The sequence below is a fragment of the Denticeps clupeoides genome, chromosome 7 (assembly GCF_900700375.1).
Source record: "Denticeps clupeoides chromosome 7, fDenClu1.1, whole genome shotgun sequence".
In the NCBI taxonomy this organism is placed as follows: domain Eukaryota; kingdom Metazoa; phylum Chordata; class Actinopteri; order Clupeiformes; family Denticipitidae; genus Denticeps; species Denticeps clupeoides.
In genome coordinates, this window is record NC_041713.1 from 23420050 (window position 1) to 23444530 (window position 24481).

Sequence of the window (24481 nt, forward strand, 5' to 3'; positions counted from 1 at the left end):
CTTTGGCTGGCACTGTCTGACATATGATAATCTGTGTTGCAAGTGTGTTGTAAATACCGCAGCATGCTTTCTTGAAAGAGACAAACAGTCTTGCAACTTTAAAAGAGGAAAAGCAAAATATAAAAAATGCTTTATTTCAAGTTTTCCTTTCCTCACATATATTACTTGTCTTGTCTATTAGCAGATAGACTGAGATTGTTTGTTGAAACGATCCTCTTACTGTTCCCTACAACAATGTAAGTAGCAACTTTGAGCAATTCGTAGCTATTCACACAAAATGCAATTATGTAATATATAGTAATATATATATATGGTATAGTAAAGTGATTGTCACTTGTGATACACAGCAGCACAGCACACGTGCACACAACGAAATGTGTCCTCTGCTTTTAACCCATCACCCTTGGTGAGTAGTGGGCAGCCATGACAGGCGTCCGGGGAGCAGTGTGTGGGGACGGTGCTTTGCTCAGTGGCAGCTCAGTGGAACCTTTGGCGGATTGGGATTCGAACCAGCAACCTTCTGATTACAGGGCCGCTTCCTTAACCGCTAGGCCACTACTATGTTTTCTCCTAACTAATTTATGTTTCTTTTTGCAGTGATAAAAAACTGTTACAAAATCTCACCACAGTAACTGAACTGAGTAAAAAACACATTTTGGGCAGACAGAGCAATAATAACCTTATGTTACTCAATCTGAACAACATTTTGAGTGGAGTTTGACAGCGTTCTCATTTGCTACTGGTAATGTTGTGCTGTTGTGATGTGAAATTGGACCGTGGGTAGCTTCATCACCAGTACGGTCTTCCTTCTGCTCTGTCAGACTGAACATAGCTGAAAGTATGTGTGTGTGTGCAAGTGTAAACTACTATTCAGTGAGATGTGTCCTCTTAGTGGCACCCTGGCAGTTTGGGATTCAAACTGGCATCCTTCTGATTACATGTCCACTTCCACCACTGTATGTGATTTGTATACAATATGGATTACCCAAAATAAATGTAATAATACCTGTTGGCAAATATATTGTAAACTTTAAGTCACAATACAGTCATATAATACTGAACTGAATATCCGATAGTAGACAGTGAAATAGAGGACAAAATGGTCAAACAAATGCACACAAACCCATGACTAATAAAGGATCATCTCTCTTGTGATTGTGAACTGTGATGTTAAAAACAAAAAAAAAATTATTACAACTAAGAAACGCTATAGTGTATGTTTTCTACTTTATTTAAATTCTAATGTGAAAGTAATGTATCAGTCAGCTTAGAGTGTCGACCGTAAGGGTGAAAACATCATTTTTGCCGGCATTCACAAATGTGGTAGTGAAATATATTTCTTCACCGATTATGCCATAACTGTAACTGTAATTTTTTTTTCTTTCAAAGTGAAGTACTGTAAAGTACTGCATGCTTGTTTGAAGTCGCATTTTCTGCAGCCAACATCAGTTTAACATTCATGGCATACGTAAAGAAAAAATGAAGTATCAGGTGTATAAGCAACATTTACTTACATCGAAATGAAGAACGCAATTATTTTCTTTTTACTTGTTCTCAGCGTGCCTGTGGTAAACAGGGACCAAAATATCTACAAGTTCCAAAAACTCCCATTCAGATGCCGGTTCCTGTGGAAGTCCGCTTTCCGCAGTTTGCGTCGTGCCCGTGCTCTCTCTCCGTCTCTCTGCCACCCCCTCCGGTATATAAAGGAGCGGAGTTGGGCTCCAGACTCGCATCCCCTCAGTTCTCCGGCTCGTGTGTGGTTCTGTGAAGCCAGGCCCCGGTAGATCAGCAACATGTCTGGAGAAGACGCGCCAGCCCAGCAGCAGAACGCCGAGGAGCAGAAGAAGCAGGACGCCAAGAAAGGCGCCGAGGAGCCCAAAGCCGAGACCAAGGCGGACTCCCCGCCCGCCACGGAGCCCGCGGCTCCGCCGGCAGCCGAGAAAGCCCCCGAGGAGGAGAAGGCGGTGGAGGAGGAGGTCGAGGAGGTGTTCAGCTACCGCTCCCTCGTCCTGACCGGCTACGGCGGCTACGATAAAGTCAAGCTGCAGGTGAAGAAGGGCAAGAAGCCCGAGCTGAAGCCGGGGGAGGTGCTGGTGCGAGTGAAGATGTGCGGCCTCAACTTCGCCGACCTGATGGCCCGCCAGGGGCTGTACGACCGCCTGCCGTCCCCGCCCGTCACGCCCGGGATGGAGTGCTCCGGGCTGATCGAGGCGGTGGGGGAAGAAGTGTCGGAGAGAAAAGTAAGAGCCTCTTTTTTTATGTCGTCTCCCGGTACAGGGAGTGTCGCGTGTCGCGCTGTCACCCGGTTCCTTTTGTTTTGGAACGCGACACGCGAAAAAGGGCGAGGCTCCAGACCACGCTCTCCTGTCATCCTCCTCCTCAGCATCAGCATCAGCACACATCATAATAAGAACAATACTAACACTGTTCCAACCACGTGATTCGTAATCCAGCTTTTTGGTGTTTCATCTCTCTGGTATAGAAGATACAGACCAGTGTTCCGTTTAGTGGATTTGAACATCTGGTTTCCATGACGATGGTATAATAGACCTCTAACATGGAGTGACAGTGTCACCGTCACCTCAAGGCCCCCGTTTATGACCATCTTCTCCCCTCTTCTTCCATCTAACTCTGTCTTCAGAAAAACTGGCCGTGTGATGTGGGGACCGCAAAGTTGGGCATGAAGGGAGAATGGGGAGCTCTGTGTGTGTGTGTGTGTGTGTGTGTGTGTGTGTGTCCAGTCTGTGGGATTCTTTGTTTAAAAATGTACCACGTGTCTTCAGGACGAAAATGGAACGGCAAAACTGCCATTTTTCATCCATATCTAATTGTGTGTGTTTGCCTGAGAGGACTATGCTCGTGTCCTGCTCAATCAGGGGGAAGAATCTGGGTCCCTTAGGAGAAGAGACAAGCCTGTTATCTTGCTGATTGATGGCGGGACATGGGCCAAAAGAGGGCGGGGCGGGGCAGGAATGTGAGCTGGAGAATGACAGACAGAGTGAGAAACTACTTATTTGTAGGCAGATTGGACCGTCTGAGGATTTGGTCTCATGTGTGGGGAAAAATTTGGTAAAATTCACTGGTCCAGCTAAAAGTTCACTTGTTTTGGACAATATGACCGAAAAATGTCAGGTGTCAAATTTCTGTGTCCTGATTTGAACTTATTTGAAATAAGAAAGTTCTGTTGCAGAATTTATATGTTCCATGTCTAGATGTAAAAAAACGTCCTCTCCGAAACAGGAAAAGCTGCGTTGTGTACGGGGGGTTGAGGGGAGGCGTAAAGTTTAGGAAGTGCGGTTCCTGCGTAGCTTTTCCTGTGTATGAGACATGGCCCTGGGGTTAGAGAGAAGGTCAGAGAGCCACACACACATTCAAAAGAACAACTAAATTTATTTTTTGGACTATTTGGACTGATTTGTGGACTAATTGCAATTTATTAATTTTGAGCTTATTAATAAATGAAAGGTTTTGTGTTCTGTGGACAGTGATTTTATTTAGATTTTTGGATGTACAACACATGTAGTTGCTTTGCTGTCTTTATTAAATGGTCATTTAATGTACAACGTCTGCAATCAATACTACTGCAGCCTACTGATTAAAATAATATTAATCTCAGCTAAAATAATATTAATCTCAGCTAAAATAATATTAATCTCAGCTAGTAAAAGATATTAATCTGAATGCAGCTGTAGAACACAAATATTGGGCGGGTTCCCCAGAACCTGACCTATAACCCCAAACGCTTCATACATACAACAATGGCGGATAACCCGCTCATGGCTGTGCTGCAGAAACTAGAAGTCCTCTCGACAAGGACACAAGGTTGGGAGTTAGAATCCCGGCCCAGACCTTGTGTGCATGGAGTTTGCCTGCTCTCCCCACGTCAGCGTGGGTTTCCTCCGGGTCCTCTGGTTTCCAACAAATGAATGTACACTCTGTGACTGAATTGTGGGTGTTCTGTCCCCGTGAGTGGTGTGAGTTAGTGTCTTAGTGAAAGCTGTACTTCCTGGTGGCATGGAGGTCATTTATTTATATGAACTGTCATCAGGTCATAATTATGTGCCACCTTATCTGATCACCTTTTAAATAGCTTAACACTAAAAATGTTCACATGTTCTGGATTGATGTATGACACAATTCCCCGAGAACGATGAGATGCAGTGATCCTGACTTGATGTCTGTGTGAAAACCGTCCTTCCCTGTTCACTCTGCAGGTGGGTGACAAGGTTCTGGTCATCAATCGGAATGGCTTGTGGCAGGAGGTTGCCGTGGTTCCGGCCACACACACCTTCCTGATCCCAGAGGGGATGAGCTTCGAGGAGGCGGCGGCTCTGCCCGTCAATTACCTCACGGCCTACCTGATGCTGTTTGACTTCGGCCACCTCAGGCCCAACCAGAGCGTGCTTATCCACATGGCTGCAGGTACTGTGTGTGTTGTGTCTGACTTTTTTTCTTTTTTCTTTTAAAAGTTAATCATGGCAGACTCTTAAGACATTGTAATAAATACATTTAATTCAAATAAATAAAACACAAAAGGAATGAATAGCACACAAAGGTTTAAGGTTTTGCCTCCCATTGTTCCTTTAGGAATAATTAGGAGGCCGGTGCCAGAGGATCTGAGTGACCTAGATGGTGTAAACTGTGTATTCCGGCACTGGCCACTTAATGGTTTTACAAACCAAAAAACAGCTTCTGTTCTGCAGCTAACACACAGAAAAGGTGACCTGGTGCTGCAGTTCCTGTTTTCTACGGTGTCACAGCAATCATGCTTGCTGGAGATAAAAGCCTGCACCAGCTTCTCAGGATCTACCTTGAAAAGGAGTGGTTGCGTTATTCCCGCAAAACAATTCTTCAAAACCAGGACTGTAGTAATGTTCCTTTTAATGTCAAGAATTTAATGAACAATTTAGTGTCATCATACACTGTATTTCCAATGGCATTGGTATGCCTGCCTTCACACACACACATTTAATGAACTTTAGTTTGGAGTGTCAAATTGTCCAAAATGTTTTGATGGCACATTTATTTGCCTTTTATTTGAACAGTATTTGGTTTATCCAGCTGTAGACACTGCTTTGCATCAGTGGCTGTGCAGATGGAGTCAGAGGGTCACAGCATTCTTCAGATACCATTGCTTACCCACATACAGCGGAATGAGGTTTCTATGGAACACCACGATTTGTGTTCCATTCTCTGGAAATTGTTCAAAAAATTACATTTTCAAAACCAGACCCAAAAGATGAACTAGTTGGGGGATGGAAAACTTTTTAATTTTTTTCCCCCAGTGTTAATTTTGGAATATATGAGACAATTGGTTTGTTCAGACCCAGCTTTGACCCTGCAGATGCAAATTTGCACCAAACAACAGAGTATTGTTTTGCTCGTGTCCAACTCCCGCTCAACCACTCCCTCCCTCACGCTTTTGCTCTTCCTCTTGCTCTCTGCATCCTCTGTTCAGTTCGTTGTGCAGCACGCCTTAAGCATGTGTCATTGCTCTATGCATGCAGACGGCCCCTTACAAAAATGTGTGTGTGCGCGTGCATGTGTGTTTTGTTCCCCTGTGTGTGAGTGTAAAGGAAGCTCTCTTACGGTCTGATCCATCTGGAGTTGTGTGAAGCCAAAAAGTCTTTCATAACCCGCCCCTGAACTACCCCACCCAAATAAGAGCGAGGAAATGGGGAGAGGAGACGGTGGATGAAGTACAAGTGAAAAATAAAAGTGCACAAAGCATTTTGGGATATAAAGGGTGGGAGATGTTTTAATGGAATTGGGTGTATGTTTATACTGGCTGTTCAGGCTGAAGTAACAAATCTTCGCTTGGACACACATATACCCACATCTGTATAATAATTCATATTATACCCAAGTATTTTATACAACCCTATCAAACACAACTACACATTACACATGTCAAAATGTCTTTCTTTGAAAATTTTTCCAGATAGTATACACATTTAAAAAGTGCATACATTTATCAACTATAATATAATCTATATATAATATACTTATTGTTCCAATGTGTCATCATCTCCAGCTGAAAATTGTTCAGCAGCAGAGGGTCGGTGCTGATTTTATTTTGCTTGTCTTGTCTTCATGCGGTTTGCTGGAGCTTTTTCAGTCATCTAGTGAATTTCCACCCGTATCAAATGTAATGTAATGTAATCTGTGGAATTTCTGCCAATTATGTGTATTTATGCATGAGCGTGTGATTTGTGAGTTCCTACTCAGGAAGCAGAAGGGATTTCTGCTCTTGTTCTCTCAAAACTAAAATGTGTTTCCTTTAGAGGAGTAAATATACAGATGAAAACTGTGACCCGATCTAGGAGTCCGTCCTAATGCACTCAGATTCACAACTATCCCTCATTTCACCCTCTCAACCAGGAGGGTTACCACACACACCACACTACACAGAAATTCTATCCATAACCACAGAGATCATTTTCATTTGGAGTTCTCGCTGTGCTCATTCTCGGTTTGCCAGTGGAGGTGGTGTGCTGCTTTGGTCAATGTTCTGCATTCATGTGGACGTGTAACACCTACCTAAATAAATAAATCTCTTCATGGCAATTTTACCGCACGGCAGTGTCTGATTTCAGCAGGATAATGTCGTGCGCCGTACTGCATTATTTTACTGTAGAAATCTGTTTGAGGAACATAACAAAGCTGCTGCCTGCCTTCAAACAGTCTAGATCTCAGTCCCACAGAGCATCTGGTGAATGTGCTGTGGGTCTGCTGGTGATGAACCACAGTGTACCTTCAGAGGTGATTTTTGGAATTCTTGCTAGAAGAAAATCCAACTTTTCAGAAAAGAAATGATTGTAGGTCATTTGTACTAAAAGTTTTTGAGTTCTCATGATCGGCCCTCTACTCCCTCTCTGTGCTCCTCGCCTGCCCAGTCCCGATGTTGTGTTCAGGGTGTGGACGCTGAATTCCTCAGAGTTTTGGGGGGAAATTCCTTTACATTTTGGAAGGGTCACGCAGTTCTGTCTGTGTGTTTTGGGTGTGGAGCTATCATCGGTGTTCACACTATGAGCTGTTGTCCTAACCGTCCTGCACGAACCGAAGCCCTAATTAGATGACCGTCAATGTTCGTCTTCTCATACAAACAGTCCTGGGGTGGAACAAATGGAATTAGCCACAGGAATCTGCTTATATCGCCTGAATTCTGCTGAGATTCTTCTCTCTCGCTCATATTCACTGCGTGTTGTGTGCAAGTTTACATCTTGTCCTGGTTTCTGAGTGGTGCAGACGGCTCCAGCTTATTGGTGTTAGCGCAACGTGAGAATGAAATGGGCCATTTTGCTCGCATGCTAGTATTTTATCCGAATTCTCTGATTCCATCTACACACCATATCCAAAATATGGCCAATGCTGGGTTACCCCACATAACCAAGACACTGGGTTTTAAGGAAATGTCATCTGTAGTGTATACTGATCAGGCAGAGTCAGGGGAGAGTAAACGGAGATGCAAATATCAGCAGACATCCAGTCAGAGCCTGTGTGTGGTGTTGTCTCCTGGAGAGTGTTACTATTGGTCTCTTCATCCTGAGAGAGAAAGGATTGAGGAGCCAGTGGATACATTTTGATTCTGTGTGGTGTGTGTTTGGCCGTATTACAGCTGATCTTCTGGTGTTGACACAAGGCCAGTCATGTGATTTTAAACCCCTCAACTTGCACACATCTCACCATTGTATTGTTTGTCTATCAGTTTTCCTTTATTGTGTCAATAACTATAAAAAGTATTGATATAAAATGGCTGCCACACATCTCACCCTGCCTCAGGTTTCTATGGCAACACAAACTTGATGATTCACCTCTGGGACTAACACAGTCATACTCTTTCTTTCTTGTGCGTGTGTGTGTGTATACATATTCACTTCTCTTTTACTAGATCACCTAAGTTGAGCTTCGGCTATTGAACATTGTGAGTGCCAGTTTACACTGGAAAAAGAACTAGTTTCAGATTATGCAAAATAGTAAGGCTGGGCAATATCGCAATCAATGTTCCCATTTTTTATTTCCCCACAATTTGAGAGCATCTGTATTGAAGCCTGAAAGCACAATGTTTGATTTTAACAGTTGAAACCAGAAGTTCACATGCAATGTATAAAAAGACAGAGAACTGTCCCGATCTTTCCTCATCTCCCTAATGTTGCAAAATATTGTTTATTTTGGCCTATAACCTTAGAATATTTCATGGAGGAAAGCCAAGACAATTGGCTTATAGCCTACATTGAACACACACAATTAAGATTTCTTTTTTCTATAATCCAAATAGCTATAGTATTTGTAAAGCAACACTGACATGGGAGGTTGCGTTGGCTACAGTTGTATGGATGCATGTTATTTTAAAACAAGGAGAGGCAAAGTTGTGCATTACAACGCAAACATGAAAACAATTGGTACCAATCTGGTGCACTTACAAGAGAAATAGGTTGAGTAAATGTCAGATATAGCCTATCGTGTGACATTGTTTAACCGTCCATCTACAGCAAATATGATCACATAAATAATTTGCTTTGTGTAGTTATTCAATTCAAGTTAAAATAACTAGTAACTATCTCTGTTGATCCATTTGTCTGCAAACTGTAAATCCGGACTTATTTCTGAGCATAGTAAAAAAAAAAATTTTTGCATTTCACCTCAATTTCCCTGCCTTAATGTCAAACCCAGAGTTCCATTTGTCCACTTGCTTCATTACTGGGTGGGAGATTATATTCTGTTGTGGTAGCCAGTTCCTTCTGATTGGTGTGCACATGGCTAATTTGCATACAGGCACAGGATTGGCTGACTCCACTTGTGAATAATTTTTTCTTAATTCTCAATGTTGGTCATGATGGGGGGGGAAAAAGGAAATTATTCTTCCTTCCAAGGTGACTGCTCCCTTCATCACTTTACGCCCCACCACCGCCATCACCTTCTTTTATCAGGACATGCATGGTCACTGACCTGCCTTTGCCTCCATGTCAAGAAAATATAGAAGCCAACGCGTCCCTTCCCTCCACGTTTTGAGGCAAATTGAAGATTTGTATGTTCTTGCGGTGTCCTCTGTTTTCAAGCTCATTTATGTGATCTGAGAGAGACTATATTCTTGGGGCTTGCTAGAAGCTCTAGCCTCCTTCTTGTCCAGTTATTAGGCCACTTCAGTATATTGGTATGAAAGAGGACTGATTTAACTAGAGGGTTGAGTTAAGCTTTGATAACAGATCCAGACTCCAGTTCCGAATGGTTTCCACTATCGGGATTTATTGCTTACAGTTTACTTTTGTTTTTCTTTTATATTAGCATGTTTTATAAAAAAGTTCTGATATTAGAAAATAAAACCATATGTTCAAGGCTGGCAATATTTCACATTTTTGTTAGTCCAGACCTGGTGCCGTTTTTCTGGCCTTGTTTCCATGTTGGAGGTGAAGACCACTTCTGGACAGACTTCTCTGGACTGTAGATGGATGTACCTGGGTACCACTGATTTTCTTCCAGTTCAGCTGATGGTTTTGAGGAAAATAAGCTTGATTGGTTTTGCAGAAGCGTCACTACCTTGCTGTGTTCCATCTTGCCACGGAATATGCTCTGTATCATGAAAGAGTCTTCCACAACCTCAACTTAACTGGAGAATTTTGATTTATACAACTGAATATGATCTTGATCCCTGCCCTTGGGATGCTGGTTTGAAAGGTAGTAACAGTAAATAATTTGATTTATTTGTTAATTTTGTAAATTTGTAACAACAATTATTAGTTAGATCAAAAGGGTCCAATTTCAATACATTTTGTTATTTTATTGATTTTTTTTTTTTAAATGTTAGAACTGGTGTAACACTGTTAATAGAATCAACTGCATTCTGGCTTCTGTATAAATTAATAAAAAATTTAAAAAGTTATGAACAGATTTCATCAAACCATATGTCAACGTACATAACAGTGGATATTATGTGGATTTCTTGACAGGTGGTGTGGGGATAGCTGCCACTCAGCTGTGCCGTACAGTGAAAGAAGTCACAGTGTTTGGCACCGCGTCAGCAGCTAAGCATGAAGTAATCACCGAAGGTGGAGTCACTCATGCCATTGACTACCGAACTAAGGACTATGTTGAGGAAATCCGCAAGATCAGTCCTAAGGGTGAGTGCATTTGTAGCTTTGGCCTCTTGTCCTCTTCAGTTTTAAGCCTGTCTGTGTGTGTGTGTATATAGGAAATATAAAGGAATTAAGGAAATCTGGAAGAGCCAATCCACCTGAAGCTGAAGGTGGGCCTTACTAAAACGAAAATAGAGACCAAAACCAAAATGGTCAAAGGAAGCAAAAAAAAAAGTATTTCCCCTCAACACGACCTAAAGGTTTGGAGACATGAAGACAAATAGATGTGCATTAAAAAAAAAAAAAAAACACCTTTTATTTAATAATTATTCCATTTATTTAGTCACGTCAGTAGTGGATGTTAATTTTGTTTACTTAAAGCGATAGAAAATTCTGAAGCTAGGCGTGTCAAGTAAAGGTAGGCCTGCTGATTGCAAAGTTGTTAATACCGGGAGTGAGAGCAGCTCTCCCACCATGGTAGAACAGCTTCCTGAGAAAATGGGAATGCTATGTCTGTCTGTCATGTCTAACTGCTGTATGTTTTAGTTTATAGTGCTATTTACTGCGCTGTGACTTTTTTTTTTTTTTTTCTATGTATTTCTTGTTACAAAGGTCACTCTTCGATTTAATGACCATTTGAGCATTTCTCTCAACTCATAAAGTTGTTTGGTTATTTATTTGACATTTCGGTTAACTGCTTGAAATGGTGTGACACTAGCAGGCTAGGTTTATTATATCGGTCTTAGTTGTCCCCTAATACTGTGTCTGAAGTCTCTTTCTTAAATTCAGCCTGGGACTTTGGTCCAGTTCCACAATGAGATTTCCCCAGGATGTGCAGTTACAGTGTCTGTAACTTTAAATGCTAATGAGGAGGAGAGAGGCGGGACTATACAAGTTGAGGGGGAATTTGCGGAAATGACGTCATCAACACCATTCACCAACCACAACCACAGTCATGTTTTTCTGGAAAAAATGTAATTAACCCACTTGTCCTTGCATGATGAAAAGCGTTTGTGCTCATTTTTACATAGTCACCAAGCAACTGCAATGCTTTCAAGCAATCATGTTCATTGCAGTTACTTTTTTTAGGGGTGGGAAATTCTCTGCAAGGACAAAGTATGAAAAAGGGGAGTTAACCTTTCCCCTTAGGATGTCATAAGGGGACAAATTCCAGATCCGACCGTCTGAGCTGCCACTCTCTGAACGGTGAAGCAAAATGGCTAAAACACTCTTTACACCATACGCCATTTCTAGGGACTGCAGGACCATAGACAGGCTTTTTTTTTTTTTTTTTTTTTTTAACTCAGAGAATAAGAGCAGCCACGTTCTCGGAAGTCAGTAAGTAAAAAATTGGCATGTTGTGCTGTTGACTTCGTTCCGGAATGAGTACTGAGCGAAAGCTCGCAACCTTATTCAAATAATTTCAAAACATATTATTCAAAACGTAATCGCCAGAGGCTCAAGTCCATTTCAACTCTACACCTCCTCACCATTTTCGCATCTTTCTCGCTAGTTGAAACGCATCACCTGACCGCTCATTTACAATGCAAGCCAGTTTAAAAACCTTTTGCTCTTCAGCTCCATCTGCGCCTAATGTGCCACCTCGTGGAACGGCAGGCATTACAGGAGGAGTTCAAATGAAAGCTGTTATAATTATGACTATTTCTGCAATTCAATACCAGTGTTCAGGGGGCCGCCCCTGACCCAGGGGAACTCTTATTAATGTTAAATCTCACAAAATGGAATTTTCATAACATTGTTTAAGCTGCTTCCCTGCCAGCTCCTTTTCTTTCTTTCTATAAAAATAAGACACAGGGAGACACTTCCCTCCATTACCCAAGACCCATGATATATGATAAATAAATGCCAGCAACCCAGAAATAATTTCTGGTGACTACTTCACATAAATTTACATCAATACATACTGTTTTCCACCTCACGTCATTGCAGGTCCTGAACAATTTTATTAAACTATGTCACAGATTTTCATTAAATTCCTCACATTACTGACAAAATACCATAATGTCCTGATTCCTCAAAGTCCCTTTATAATTTCCCAAAATCCCTAATGCCCCTTCCTATGCAAATGAGCCTTCCTTACTTGCAGAAATGAACAACAACATGATATCAATGATAATGGTGAAGGGTCTGATGCAACACTCTGGAATACACTAGTTATTTGGGTTTTGATAGCATCAGATTCAGAAGAAATTAAGAGGGAGAGTGAAAACTTTGGAGATTGATACTATAGTCTGCAGAACATTTGTAAGATATATTAAGATAATGAAGCGGTACTTTGCTCAGTGGTACCTTAGCGGTTCGGCAACCTTTTGATTACGAGTGCGCTTCCATACATGCTAGGCCACCACTGCCTACACTTGAAGAGATGACTGCCTTTAGAGGTCCTTGACATGAACATGTCACTTTGTGAGATTATTTAACATTAATATGAGTTCCCCCAGCCTGTCTATGGTCCTGAAGTGGCTAGAAATGGCAATAGGTGTAAAGAGTGTTTGGTCATTCTGCTTCACCGTTCAGAAAGCGGCATCTCAGACGGACTGATCTGGAATTGATCCCTTTATGTCATCAAAGGTTTCCTCCCCTTTCTCATGCTTTTCCCACCCCCCCCCCTAAAAAAAGCCCCTCCATCGACAGTCATGGTCTGCAAATGAGCAAAGCATTGCAGTTGTTCTATGATTTAAAACTACAGACACCGAAACCGCGCATCCTGGGGAAATCTCATTGTGGGACTTGCTCAAAATTGCTGTAAATCTGCACCAGACCTATATAAAATCAATAAATATTTAATGTCATCGGACCTTTTTAAATATTTTACATCTGGGAAGGCACCTCTTCCAGATTTTACCTTTACAACCTTACAATCAGTAGTAACACGGACAGTCCCCCTGGAGACACTCAGGGTTAAGTGTCTTCCTTCGCGACACAATGGTAGTAAGTGGGGTTTGAACCTGAGACTTTGTAGTTTTCTGGTTCTGGTTCATTTACTCACTAGGCTACTGTCACATTTACAAGGAATTCTGTGACATCCTCCACCCACTTTCTTAACAATTGAGAATCTCTATTTTGGTTATCTTCCGGATCTGTTAAATAATTGCCTTTGATTTCATTATTCACTCGTACCAATCAGATTTTCCTTCTCAAACATGAGGCATCTAGTGGGGCTGTGGCCTAGCCGGTAAGGAAGTGGATTTGTAATAGGAAGGTTGCAGGTTTGAATCACAAACCGCCAAGGTGTGCCACTGAGGTCCTCTTGATCAAGGTACCATCCAGTGTCACAAAAACTTCACTTTCACTTTCTTAATATTATGTACACCAAGCAAAAATGACCAAGTGGAGCAGCTATTCTATCACTTGATGCACAGAAGGCTTTTGATCAGACTGAGTGGTCCTGTATGTTTGAATCGCTGTAAAGATTTGACCTGACCCTAAAACATGTCTGCTCTTTTGGTGGAGGTCACGGAAACTTACTGCCAATGAGCATGATCAGAAATAATCATACTATGAGGAACTGAACTGATCATCAATGAGGAATAAATTCTGGAATATGATTGTGGACGTGGGGGAAATTTAATCATTTTTATCATTTGGGTGTAAAGTACACCCCACATCACACTTCCCATAATAAGATCCTGCCCAAATAAGATATTTATTTATTTTTTTATTGTCCGTCAGATGATCGATCTTTGTCAAACCAGCTGTTGAAATCTCCACCAAGAAAAAGAGAATATGTTCTAAGATCTGGTATCACTGAAAAAAGCAATTTGAAAAGGCGAGTACATGTTAGCCAGAAGTACCACCTTGTTAATATGTAATTTTCACAGATAAAATTATTTAACCAAATCTATCTGAAGTTGCCCCTGTGATTCAATAGATATATATTTATTGATAAGGGTTAAAACCCCTCTAGCCTCTACTGGGAAAGAGGACCGGAAGCTCTGCCCCGCCCCGCCCTATGTATATTTGTTTAGTTTTATTGGACGACAGTCCCTGACTAGTCTTGTTGCTTGTGTACAAATTGAGCTCAAGTGCCACTGAAATCTATTTCTAATAAAGATTGTTTTACAAGAAATGGCTCATTTTATTCCCAACAGCTTTTGTAATAATGTTTCAGTGCAAATTGAAACTGTCAAAGTATTCTAATATTAAAAGCTTGGTAAAGCCCATTAAGTCAATATTTGCAAAGACATAAGTGTTGTTGCCTTGTCATATGAGCTTCACCTGTGACAAATAATGGATCAGGTCTCAGGTGTGTATAAAAAGAACCCCAGTACACTAGATTTCCATCTCCACATCAAAGTTCCTCAAGGCGAAGAAGATCAAGATGCTCTAGGATTGGCCAGCCCACTCACCAGACATGAACATCATTGAGCATGTGTGGGGTAGGATGAAGGAGGAAGCATGGAAGACGAGACCAAAGAATATTGATGGACTCTGGGTGGCATGCAAGATTGCTTTGTTTGCTATTACTGATGACTTAATCAATAAATTGTATGAATCCTTGCCGAACTGCATGGATGCAGTCCTTCAAGCTGATAGAAGTCATACAAGATATTAAATTTGGATCTCACAGCACCACTACTTTATTTGCTGACATATTTTTGTATTTGCAGTAAATTTGGTCAATTTCTGTATAAGCGACAACTTTTGTCTTTCCAAAATTTGACGTTTCTGTCTTGATTAAATTATACATTTTTCAGTTCATTCTAACACCAATTGCTTAATCAGGTTAATAGCAGGTGTTTTTCTACAAAATAGACAAGCGAAAGACTTTGTCAGGGACTGTATTGTCCAGCACAAGTCACCAGTTGATGTGTTACGCAGGCTGGCACGTTTTCTCATAGGAAATTCCACTTGACTGCAACCTGCAGAGCTGTCGTAAAACGTGGAAATGAGCTCTGTTGGGAGAAGCTAATTTGCTTTACATTTTAGGAGTGTGAAAATTCAGTCTGTGCAATTCAGATTTAAATATATTCCATTCAAATTGAGAGTCTGCTGGCACAAATATCAGCCCATATATACTAATATCAATATAGTAAAAAACTCATTTCAGTGGAATGAAGAATTTGTCATAAAATGACCATTATGCAAGAAAAGCAACAACAGTTCTCAACATATTAAAGTTGCTGTAGACCATAAATGTGTTTGTCTTGCAAAAGTGGTCACAGTGTCAAAAATATGAGATCCAGGCTGATTTGTTATGCATCTGATTTGTGTGTTGTTTTTTTTGCTGTGCTTTTCTATGAACCGCTACATTGCCCAGCAGTTGTGTATAGGTGCTAGTGTTTTGCCTGATTTTATTGTAAGGTGATAATTGAATCAATTTAACTGCAGCCTGAGGCAGTGCCAGACGTGAAGCTATACAGGGCCACAGGCCCCTCATTACTCAAATCACGGGTCTTTTCTTGAATGGCTGTCGCATTAACCAAATCCGCTATGCAAACTGCACTTCGTTTGTGTGACCTCTCGACTAGCGGGGCTTCCACATCCAGGGAGATGACCCGTCAGAATGAATATACGTGAGGGTGAAAGACGCAGGAATCGGTGTTGGATCCGCCCTCTTAATCCGTTGCTTGATTCTTTCTCAGCAGAGTTGGAACATGCATCACATTGTAGAGACATTAAACGTGACATTAAAAAAAGGAAACCAAAATAATGGGTCACCACTTCAGTTCTCCACACTGAGCATGCTTATATAGCAATACAATAATAGAAGGATTTAAAAGTGGAATAAAATGTTATCCATTCAAGAGGATACTGTCAGCAGTCACATGTTCTCTGCCTTGAGAAGTAACAGAATAATGCGAAAAATTGCATGTGATTGAGCCTTTATCTAACGGCGTATTAATGCATGTGGTGGGGCATATAGATGTACCCAATGACACTATATTACATAACTCATTTTGTGCAATGTACCTTTACTTTACTTTACTTTATTTTGCCGATGCTTTTATCCAAAGTGACTTACAGGAGGAACCTCTTGTACCTGTACCTCTCGTGTGGAGACATGGCCGTTTTAATCCTACACAGGCATAAAAAGGCATAGATTTATTAGAAAACCTTTTTAAATGGTCTTAGTACAGCTGAATATAGTTGCTGATTTAAAGAAGCAATAAAGCTGTCCAAATCCACACTATTAGAGTATCTAGTGAAATGAGCAGAACTGTGTTTGGACTTTTAAACTTTTTTTTATTCATTTTGTATATTTTACTATTCAAGCTCATTTCATGTTTTCATGGAATACAGGGAGATGGATGCCTGTGTAGGTATAGTAGAGTTCATGTCTTGATTAGTCTCGATATTAGGTGGGGGGTTATTCATAGCTGGTTAGTATATGCAAAAAACAACATGGTTTCGTAACTCGGCTGTGAAAATTAGCATTGCTGGCTTCTGCTGTCCAGATAGCCCATTTGAACACAAGAACACTTTTATCTAAAACGGGTTTTCTGAGTGGTGCTGTAACTCTCCGCTCTACTTGTCACTTCAGTTTTTATTAGTCTTAGTCACATCCAGACTCATTTTAGTTTAGTCATGTTTCAGGTGACCATTGAGCATTTTAGTAATTATCCGTGATCATTTTTAGCAATGCAGTTTTATTTAACCCAGTGACCACAAGCATTCTGAAATTAAAGTAACATCCGTATCTGTCAGACTGAACGGGAGACACAGGAAATAACCTCTCAGTTTAGTCAATATTGTTGTATAATTTTTATTTTGCAAAAAACATTTAGTCTTGTTTTTATTTGTCAACAATATTATATGATATATTTCACATGACCAGCATTTGCTTCTCAGCTTTAAGCCATATTATAAATCTTTGTTCATTATATTATTATATATTTTGTTGACCTAAAACAATAAGTTAGAGTTAGAGTTAAACACGTTGTCGTTCTCCAGCCTTGTCTTTTCAATGTGCACCATAGGATGTGTTTTTTGGTTATAGGTCAGGTTGGAGATTTGGCATCTTCACAAAAAAGCCACTTTTCTTGCCAAGTTCACTCTGGAACCCATTTTAGAAAATGATCATCCTGGGTCCCCTGAAATGCTGTTTCCGTGTGGACGGAATTTCCCTGTTTTGGAGAAAAACATTCTCACGTCGACTGGGCCTCTTTTTGGTTTTTCTATTAAGTCCCTTAACTTGTTGAAAGCTATTGTTTTAACCCCCTCTGTCACTTCTCATCAGTCCTCTATCTCTTTTAGGATTGGATATAGTTCTGGATCCCCTTGGAGGCTCTGACACCCATAAGGGCTACAATCTTCTTAAGCCCATGGGTAGACTCATCAGCTATGGTAAGCCGGACAGACATCTTTCTCCTGAAACAGCTCACACACTGCCTTCATCAATTCACTCACAAGGAACCCCACATAACATACGTACACAAAAGACATATACACACCCACACACATTCACCCTCCCCTCGCTGAATCAGCTTATCAGAAGTATGTCCAGCGAAACAATGACGCCTCTATCTGCACAGACCCCGGAATGTGTCGAAATGTAGCGTACTGGGCCCAGTCCAACTCGACACTCTGGTCAGAGACAGCTTTGTTTTGGGGGCAGAGAGAGAGCGAAAGAGTGAGATTTTCATGGTGGGTTTCTGTCAGGGTTCGAGCAGTGTGGTAGCACAGAGCAGAGGGGAATAGTGATGAATGGGTAGGATGACGAGAAGATGGTTTTTAAAAGGTCCTGTTGAAAAAGATGTGTGAGCGCGAAGGGATTGGTTGGATTAAGGTGATGTGTGCAGGACATCAGACTGATCGGGAGTGGCAACAGTAGACAACATGGGGCTGTGTAGAGAAAGGGTCAAAGAGAAGTGTGGGAGCAAGGGAGAAGGAGGAGGAGCAGCATGTCTTGTATTCTGAACATTTCTATTTGAAACATCGCTGCACCACTATGTATTTGCAAAAATGTAGGGTGACAGAAATACAGTAAAGTGCAAAAGTGTGAATGTTGCGTTCAATAATCAAAATGATAATTGATGGTTTTTAACCTTTTACAAATCTAAAGTGAGTAAACAAAAGGAAAATCTAAATCAAACCATTACATGGTTTCACAACCCTTTGCTTTCAAACCAGCATCAGTTCTTGTAGATACACCTGCACAAAGTCAGGGATTTTGTTGGATTCACTGATCATAAACCTAAACATAACTATACTAAACTATTACTAATGATCGGTTATTTATATATACGTTTAAACAGTCCTTTACAAAGGCGAGGTTGTGGAAGACACCATGGCAAGACTGAACACAGCAACAAAGCACCAGGAAGTGATTACTGCATCAATATAGGTACAGCAAGACAAAGATCTCAAAGCAATGTTGAGGATTGTCATTTCCTTTCAAAAGCAGAAGCTGTCTAGCAGCGGCATCACCTCAGAACTGGCAGAAACCAGTGGGACCCAAGGCCAAATGACTCAGCTAAGCTCAAAAACATAATAACTGGGGTGCAGGTGCTCTGGACTTTGAAATATTTAGCAGAAGGCAGTTTGATGGTAGTACAATAATGAGTGTGAAGATAACCGGTAAGCATGGTGGAAGCTTCTTTGTTTGCAGTCTGGGGCTGCATTTCAGCTAATGGAGTTTGAGGTTTGCATTAATCATGTCTTTTGTGCTCACAAATTAATTTGGAAAAACTCATTTCTGAAAACATGCTTCATCTATAGCAAGTTTTCCACAACTGCCTAAAACTTTTGCACTGTGGGTGTATTTTGCCTATGGTTGTTACATAGTATTTTATAGAACGAGAAGATATAAGAAAGTTGAATACATACAATGCTACAAACTTTCAGCTAATGGAAACTGGGTTATGCCTTGAGAAATGGCCTCTCTCTACATCAGTGTAAGGCAATATACCTTATCATACCGTATCCCATAATGCAGTTCAGCTTTTAACTACTTCCAAAGAAAGAAGGAAACTGTTTAAAAATATTTCAGATCAATAAATAGATTTTAAATGCGTAACGAGATCGTGCATGTACATGCACTCCCTTTTGTCCCGTTGTCCAGGTGCCGCCAACATGCTGTCCGGGCAGAAGAAGAACCTGATTGCGGTGGCGAAGACCTGGTACCACCAGTTCTCCGTGCACTCGCTCAGCCTGATTCAGGGAAACCGCGGCGTCTGTGGCTTCCACCTGGGTTACCTGGACTCGGAGACGGAGCTCATCGCTCAGGCCATGGAGGTGATCTTGCAGCTGTACCGTCAGGGCAAGATCAAGCCGCGCATTGACTCCACCTACCACCTGGAGCAGGTTTGTGTGTGTGTGTAGAAATTTCGTCTCTCCCAGTCTCTCCATTTATTGTCCCCTCCTTCATTTGCCTTTTATCCTGTCTCTCTTGTTTCTGAGCTGTTCGTTACTCGCCCATCATCCAACTTTCGCTCCCTGTTACTATGGTGACAAGCTGTGGTCTTTATATGGTGAGGAATGGGGTTCATTTATCAGGAGGTACCTTGTGCGTATCCCATGATTACATGATGATCTTCTGCTAACTCTTCTTATGAATGCAGACCAGCTGACCAATAAATTCCTTGTTGCTGTGTTTCCTGCGTCTCGCTCATCAGCACTGTTTTTTTGGGATTGTTGTCATGGCAACCGGGGGGGTCTTTCAGTTTAAAGTGTATACACGTGTACGTAAGCTGGCGTACACATGCCTATGTACGGAGAGGGGGAAAACATTTTCTCCGCCTTCTTTATGATCTCGAGCACCAGTTGCTCTCCCCACCCCCTCCTGTCTTCTCTATTGTTGCTAGGAGATGGCCCTCTGTTGCCGTGGCACTGGTTGTTAGGTGGTTTGGTGTGGGAGGGGAGAGTGGAGAGATGAGACTGATGAGAGCCTCTGCCTGGACAGTGGTCTTCACTGTTTTTGCCTGATCGATAGGCTCCTAATGACCAGAGATTGATCTGATCAGGGCTCAGAAAATCTGTTAATTAACACTGGAAGAAGATGCGAGTGTGTGTGTGTGTGTGTATATGTATGTACATATTTTATATGACAGATGGACAATCAAGCTGGTCTCTCCCTCTCTCCACCCCCTGCCCCTCCCTCTCTCCATCTCTCTCTCTCTCTCTCTCTCTCAGGTGGGTGATGCCATGCGTAGGATGCAGGAGCGGAACAACATCGGCAAAATAATCCTCACTACTGAACCCATGAAAGAGGAGGAGAAAAAAGAGGAGGCCAAGAAAGATGACAAGAAGGAGGAGAAGAAAAAAGAAGACAAGAAAAAGGACGACAAGAAGAAGGAGGACACCAAGAAAGAGGAGAAGAAGGAAGAGAAGAAGAAGGAGGAAAAAAAAGAAGAGAAGAAGGATGAGAAGAAAGAGGTTGAGAAGGTTGAGAACTGAGGAGTGTGGGAGAACAGGGTGGATGTTTAGGCAGACATCTTTTGGGAGGGTCTACTTTGTGTGTGTGTGTGTGTGTGTGTTTTCATGAATATGAGTGTGTGTGTGTGTGTGTGTGTGTGTGTGTGTGTGTGAGCGTGCTTGTGTGTGTGTGTGTGTATGTTTTACAGTGCACTGCCCAGCGTTCAGCCCTCTGCACCAGGCCTCCTGCTACTCTTCAGCTGCAGCCTGGTCACTCTTCTTACCCTTTGTCCTCAGTGTACCGATCAACGGCTGCTCACTCACATGTTCACATGCCAACTAATCTGAACACCGTAGCTCTCTATGCCACCACCGCGGTGTAGAAGTATCTGGTTTCTCCACCCTGAGAGTGTAGATCAGCAGTAGAGTGGACTCTGCTCTGTTCTCCATTTCATATGATATTGTGTCTTTCAAAGACAACCCTGGACATGCTGACCAGTCACATGTAGGATTCTGGGTAGTGGCCTGGCCTGGGGTTGATTGTTGTTGCCGTGACAACTGTGATTCCATCCAGTCATGCTCCACCTCTCTTGCTGTCTGCCCTTCCCCCATCATAAACTTTTTTTTTTTCTTTTTGAGAACATTATGGTCGGATTTTCATGTCTCATGCACCCCCATTACTGGACCAGACTCGCAGAGTCCCCTATCCATGGACCAGGGGGAAATAAAATACAAACCCCAACTCCACTCGATATTTCCACTGTGTGTCGGTTACCAGGTGGTCTGGGTGCTACATTTTGATTGGATCCTGCTGCAGTGACATCTCAGTGGAGTGGAACTTTGAAGCAGTTGGTTTCATCTGGTTGTCCATAGTATTAATAAAATACCCATAATCCTGTTCTGCCGTGGTCTGGAGTTATCTGAATAGAAATTTGTTCTGTCCTGTTGAGTTCAGCAAGGGAAGCACTTTTTAATGAGCCAACTGTTGGCAAGCAGCAGCAATTAAGAGGGAATTCAATTAGGGTGTCCCCACTGTTGCCCTCCACAACCCCAACACACACACACACACACACACACAGAAACACACACATTGGTAATCAGAGTGAACATGAGAGGATGGTGTGCGCTGGTCACCTGATTCCCACACGACCCACCGGAGAGGAGAACTAGAATGACGTCTGCACGAGAGAGTGGAACATGCCCACACCTCCTCCTCCTCTCTCTTCCTCCCTCCCTCCTCACTGTCCGCTCAGCATAGCAGCAGGCCTAGCCAGAGATGACCAGGAGGTTCAGAGATGACACCACCCCCTCCTCCGATTCTGTACTGAGCGGGTGCGAGTAGCGCCGATGCCTCCCCACATGTAATGGCTTTCTGGCCACACCCCCCTAAACTCCATCTAGTCTCTGTAAGCCTGGTCCATTTTTACATCGCTCAAGTTCTGTGATAAAACACTTTTTAGTGAGACCTACTTTGGTGTGTGTGTGTGTGTGTGTGTGAGAGAGAGAGAGAGAAAGCGAGAGAATATGTGACTAGTAAGGGGAGGAAGTATCTGTCCATCCTCAGGTCATCTGTCAGGTTTTGAGAAAAAATGTCAGTTCTTCTATCACCTCTATTACTCCTCTGTTCTCAGCTTGTTGGTCTTCATGCTTTTCCATGAGATAGCAGCTGTTCCCTGGTCCAGTGGACTGGAGATCCGGTCCGGGTTTTAAATCCCACACAAACATGCAAACGAATTCATCAGGTGCCTCTGCAGTCGAACGTTACGTTCATAATGTGATAACGATGGGCCGTGTCCTTCTGTTTAAATTGAACACAGACACACTTCCCATTCCAGTCAGTCCCAGTTTACATACATGCGTCTGGAGACCAGCAAGGCTCAGCTGTCTATCTCTGGACATTGGCAGTGCTCGGACCCGGAACGCTCTGTTCCTGGTTCCTGTGTCCAGAGCCACGTGTGGTGAAGAAGTCATACTCCCTAACGCATTTGGATTTTTCTCTCTAAACTGTTGGCCGTTTTTTTTTTTTTTGTTGGGTGTTCGTTCTGGTGTTTTTGGTGTGTTTGGGCTTCAGAGGTCAGTTTCTGAAATGTGCGTAGTCATTGTTTGGGTTTTGACTGAATGTGCCAAACTGTGTTTAACCTCTGACCACGCCCTCCACGACAAGTAGTTCCTGGCGTGTGTGGATATGCGTGATTCGCCATTCCCCAGCACTGACCACAGTGGTCGGCATGTGCCGGTTGCTGCTGTGCTACGATGACCTTCAGAATCCCGGCTTGTTCCCTGTCCCACACCTCGGACTGTGCCTCAGTTTGTCCAGCTTGCATAACTCAGTAGTACACTAGTATGCCATTTTGCCATTTGTTTTTAGACTTTTTATTTTAATGTGCAGACGTGCACATTAATGTGTTTGTGTGTTTTTTGTCAAAGCTACCTGGTTTTATAAAACATTTAAAAAAGTTCACGTCAGACATTCACGCCATGCAGTGAAAACTGGGCTGATCTTGGCCATTCTAGAACCCAGTCAACTGGTTTGATGAAACAAAAACCTGGTGTGGAACGTTGCTTTCTGAACACGAAATGTCCATCTCTGTCTCGAGCCCAGACACCATGTGTTAAAGTCTTCATCTGCCCTTGGTTCATGGTGACCTCAGCTCTGATATCAGCGTCTGCATTGGAAGTGCATACCATTGTTGGTTTGAGGTTTGCACACACATGTTGAATGCATTGAAAATTGTATAATGTATTATATTACCAGAGGTTGCAGCCAGTATGGTGAAGTGCTATCCTCTATGGTAGGTGCATGTGTCTCCAGTGGGTGGGGCAGGGGAAGCTGGACTGAGCCAAACTACTGATGGCTTCTCCAGGACAGAGGTCCTGTGGTGTTCTTCTCAGCTCTAAGGCCTGTTCTGAGCCAGGCTCTGTATTCCGATCATTACGATCCCTAATAAAAATGCACTGAATCCTGCAAAAGAAATTTAACAGTCTCCTAACAAACGCTGCACATGGATTTGGGTTTTAGAACACGTTTCAGGGGTGTGTGTATGCAGATGATGGTAGTTCTTTGGCGTTGGTGTACCTTTTTCCTCTTCAGCACACTTAACCACTAAAAGTCACATCGACATCTTACGTCAGGATTCAGTATTGCTTGTCAATCACTGTGCACTGTATACTAAACTTCTTTTTACCAATGCCCCAGTGATGTGTCTGGCTGTGGTAATATTAGCTCAATGTATAGGAAATGCTGTGAGAACGTTTGTGTGCTTTATGCTCCATTTCTGCCTGGCTCGCTCTTAGTAGAACTGTGGTTTTCGTCATTTTCTCGGGTTTCAGTCACGGTGCCAATTACTGCCATGTTTCTTTCCAATGACTGACCGTCGACCCGACCACTCAGCACACTAGGAACTGTTACACGAGTTCATTCCGAACCTGAATCAGGATTGATATTCAGCTGACTATTTTCCACACACGTCAGAGTATCAACAGTTTGTTTGACAGCTTTTCTGACTTTTCTTTTCTTCGTTTGTTTTTGAATCCTCTGAAGTGCTGCTGCTTCCTGTGCTTGTCTCTGGGTTGGACCGCATGTGGTCTTTCAGACCATAAAGCCCGTAACGCTTTTGTGTGTGATGTTACCATATGCCTTACATGTTTTCCAGGACTAATAAATGAGCATAACAAAATCATGTACACAGACTCTGTAGTTATTCACATGCATACAAAACATGCACATTCAAAAGCAGATATTTCATCTCATGTTCTCGCAAATAGAATGATTTTAACAGTTTAGTAGTGTAATGGAAATGCGAATTCTTGTTAAAATAGGATTATTATTTAATATTATATTATTTAATATGAATACAACTGTGCTTTGTCTAAAATATATTTTTTGGAAAATGTATATAAATTTTGCAACAAGCACAGGTACATGTAAAAAAAATTATTTCTTGTAGTATGACATTTCAGAATGTCACAGGACTATTATTATATAATATAATAATTGGAGAAAAAGTGGGCCCTAATTTCAAGGGCTTAACGCTTGAAAGTGAAGTGAGTCAAGTTCAGTTTATTTAGAGCACCTTTTTAAAAAGAAAAAA

The 24481-nt window shown here is 42.0% G+C and overlaps 1 protein-coding gene across 1 annotated transcript; it reads left to right on the plus strand.

Moving 5' to 3' along the window:
* Positions 1–1724: 1724 nt before the first annotated feature.
* vat1 (vesicle amine transport 1) lies at positions 1725–24071 on the plus strand. Its single transcript, XM_028987369.1, has 6 exons — positions 1725–2240; positions 4215–4422; positions 9948–10118; positions 17292–17381; positions 19099–19340; positions 20169–24071. Exons 1-6 carry the CDS (start codon positions 1794–1796, stop codon positions 20430–20432), a joined length of 1422 nt encoding a protein of 473 aa, XP_028843202.1. The 5' UTR covers positions 1725–1793; the 3' UTR covers positions 20433–24071.
* The last annotated feature ends 410 nt before the right edge of the window (positions 24072–24481 follow it).

What these genes read in the sequence shown, in the direction of transcription:
- vat1 (XM_028987369.1), top strand. Translation starts at nt 1,794, where the DNA reads ATGTCTGGAGAAGACGCGCCAGCCCAGCAGCAGAACGCCGAGGAGCAG. An exon ending in CCGCAAGATCAGTCCTAAGG is followed by an intron (nt 10,119 to 17,291) that starts GTGAGTGCATTT and finishes TATCTCTTTTAG; the next exon opens with GATTGGATATAGTTCTGGAT. An exon ending in CCACCTACCACCTGGAGCAG is followed by an intron (nt 19,341 to 20,168) that starts GTTTGTGTGTGT and finishes TCTCTCTCTCAG; the next exon opens with GTGGGTGATGCCATGCGTAG.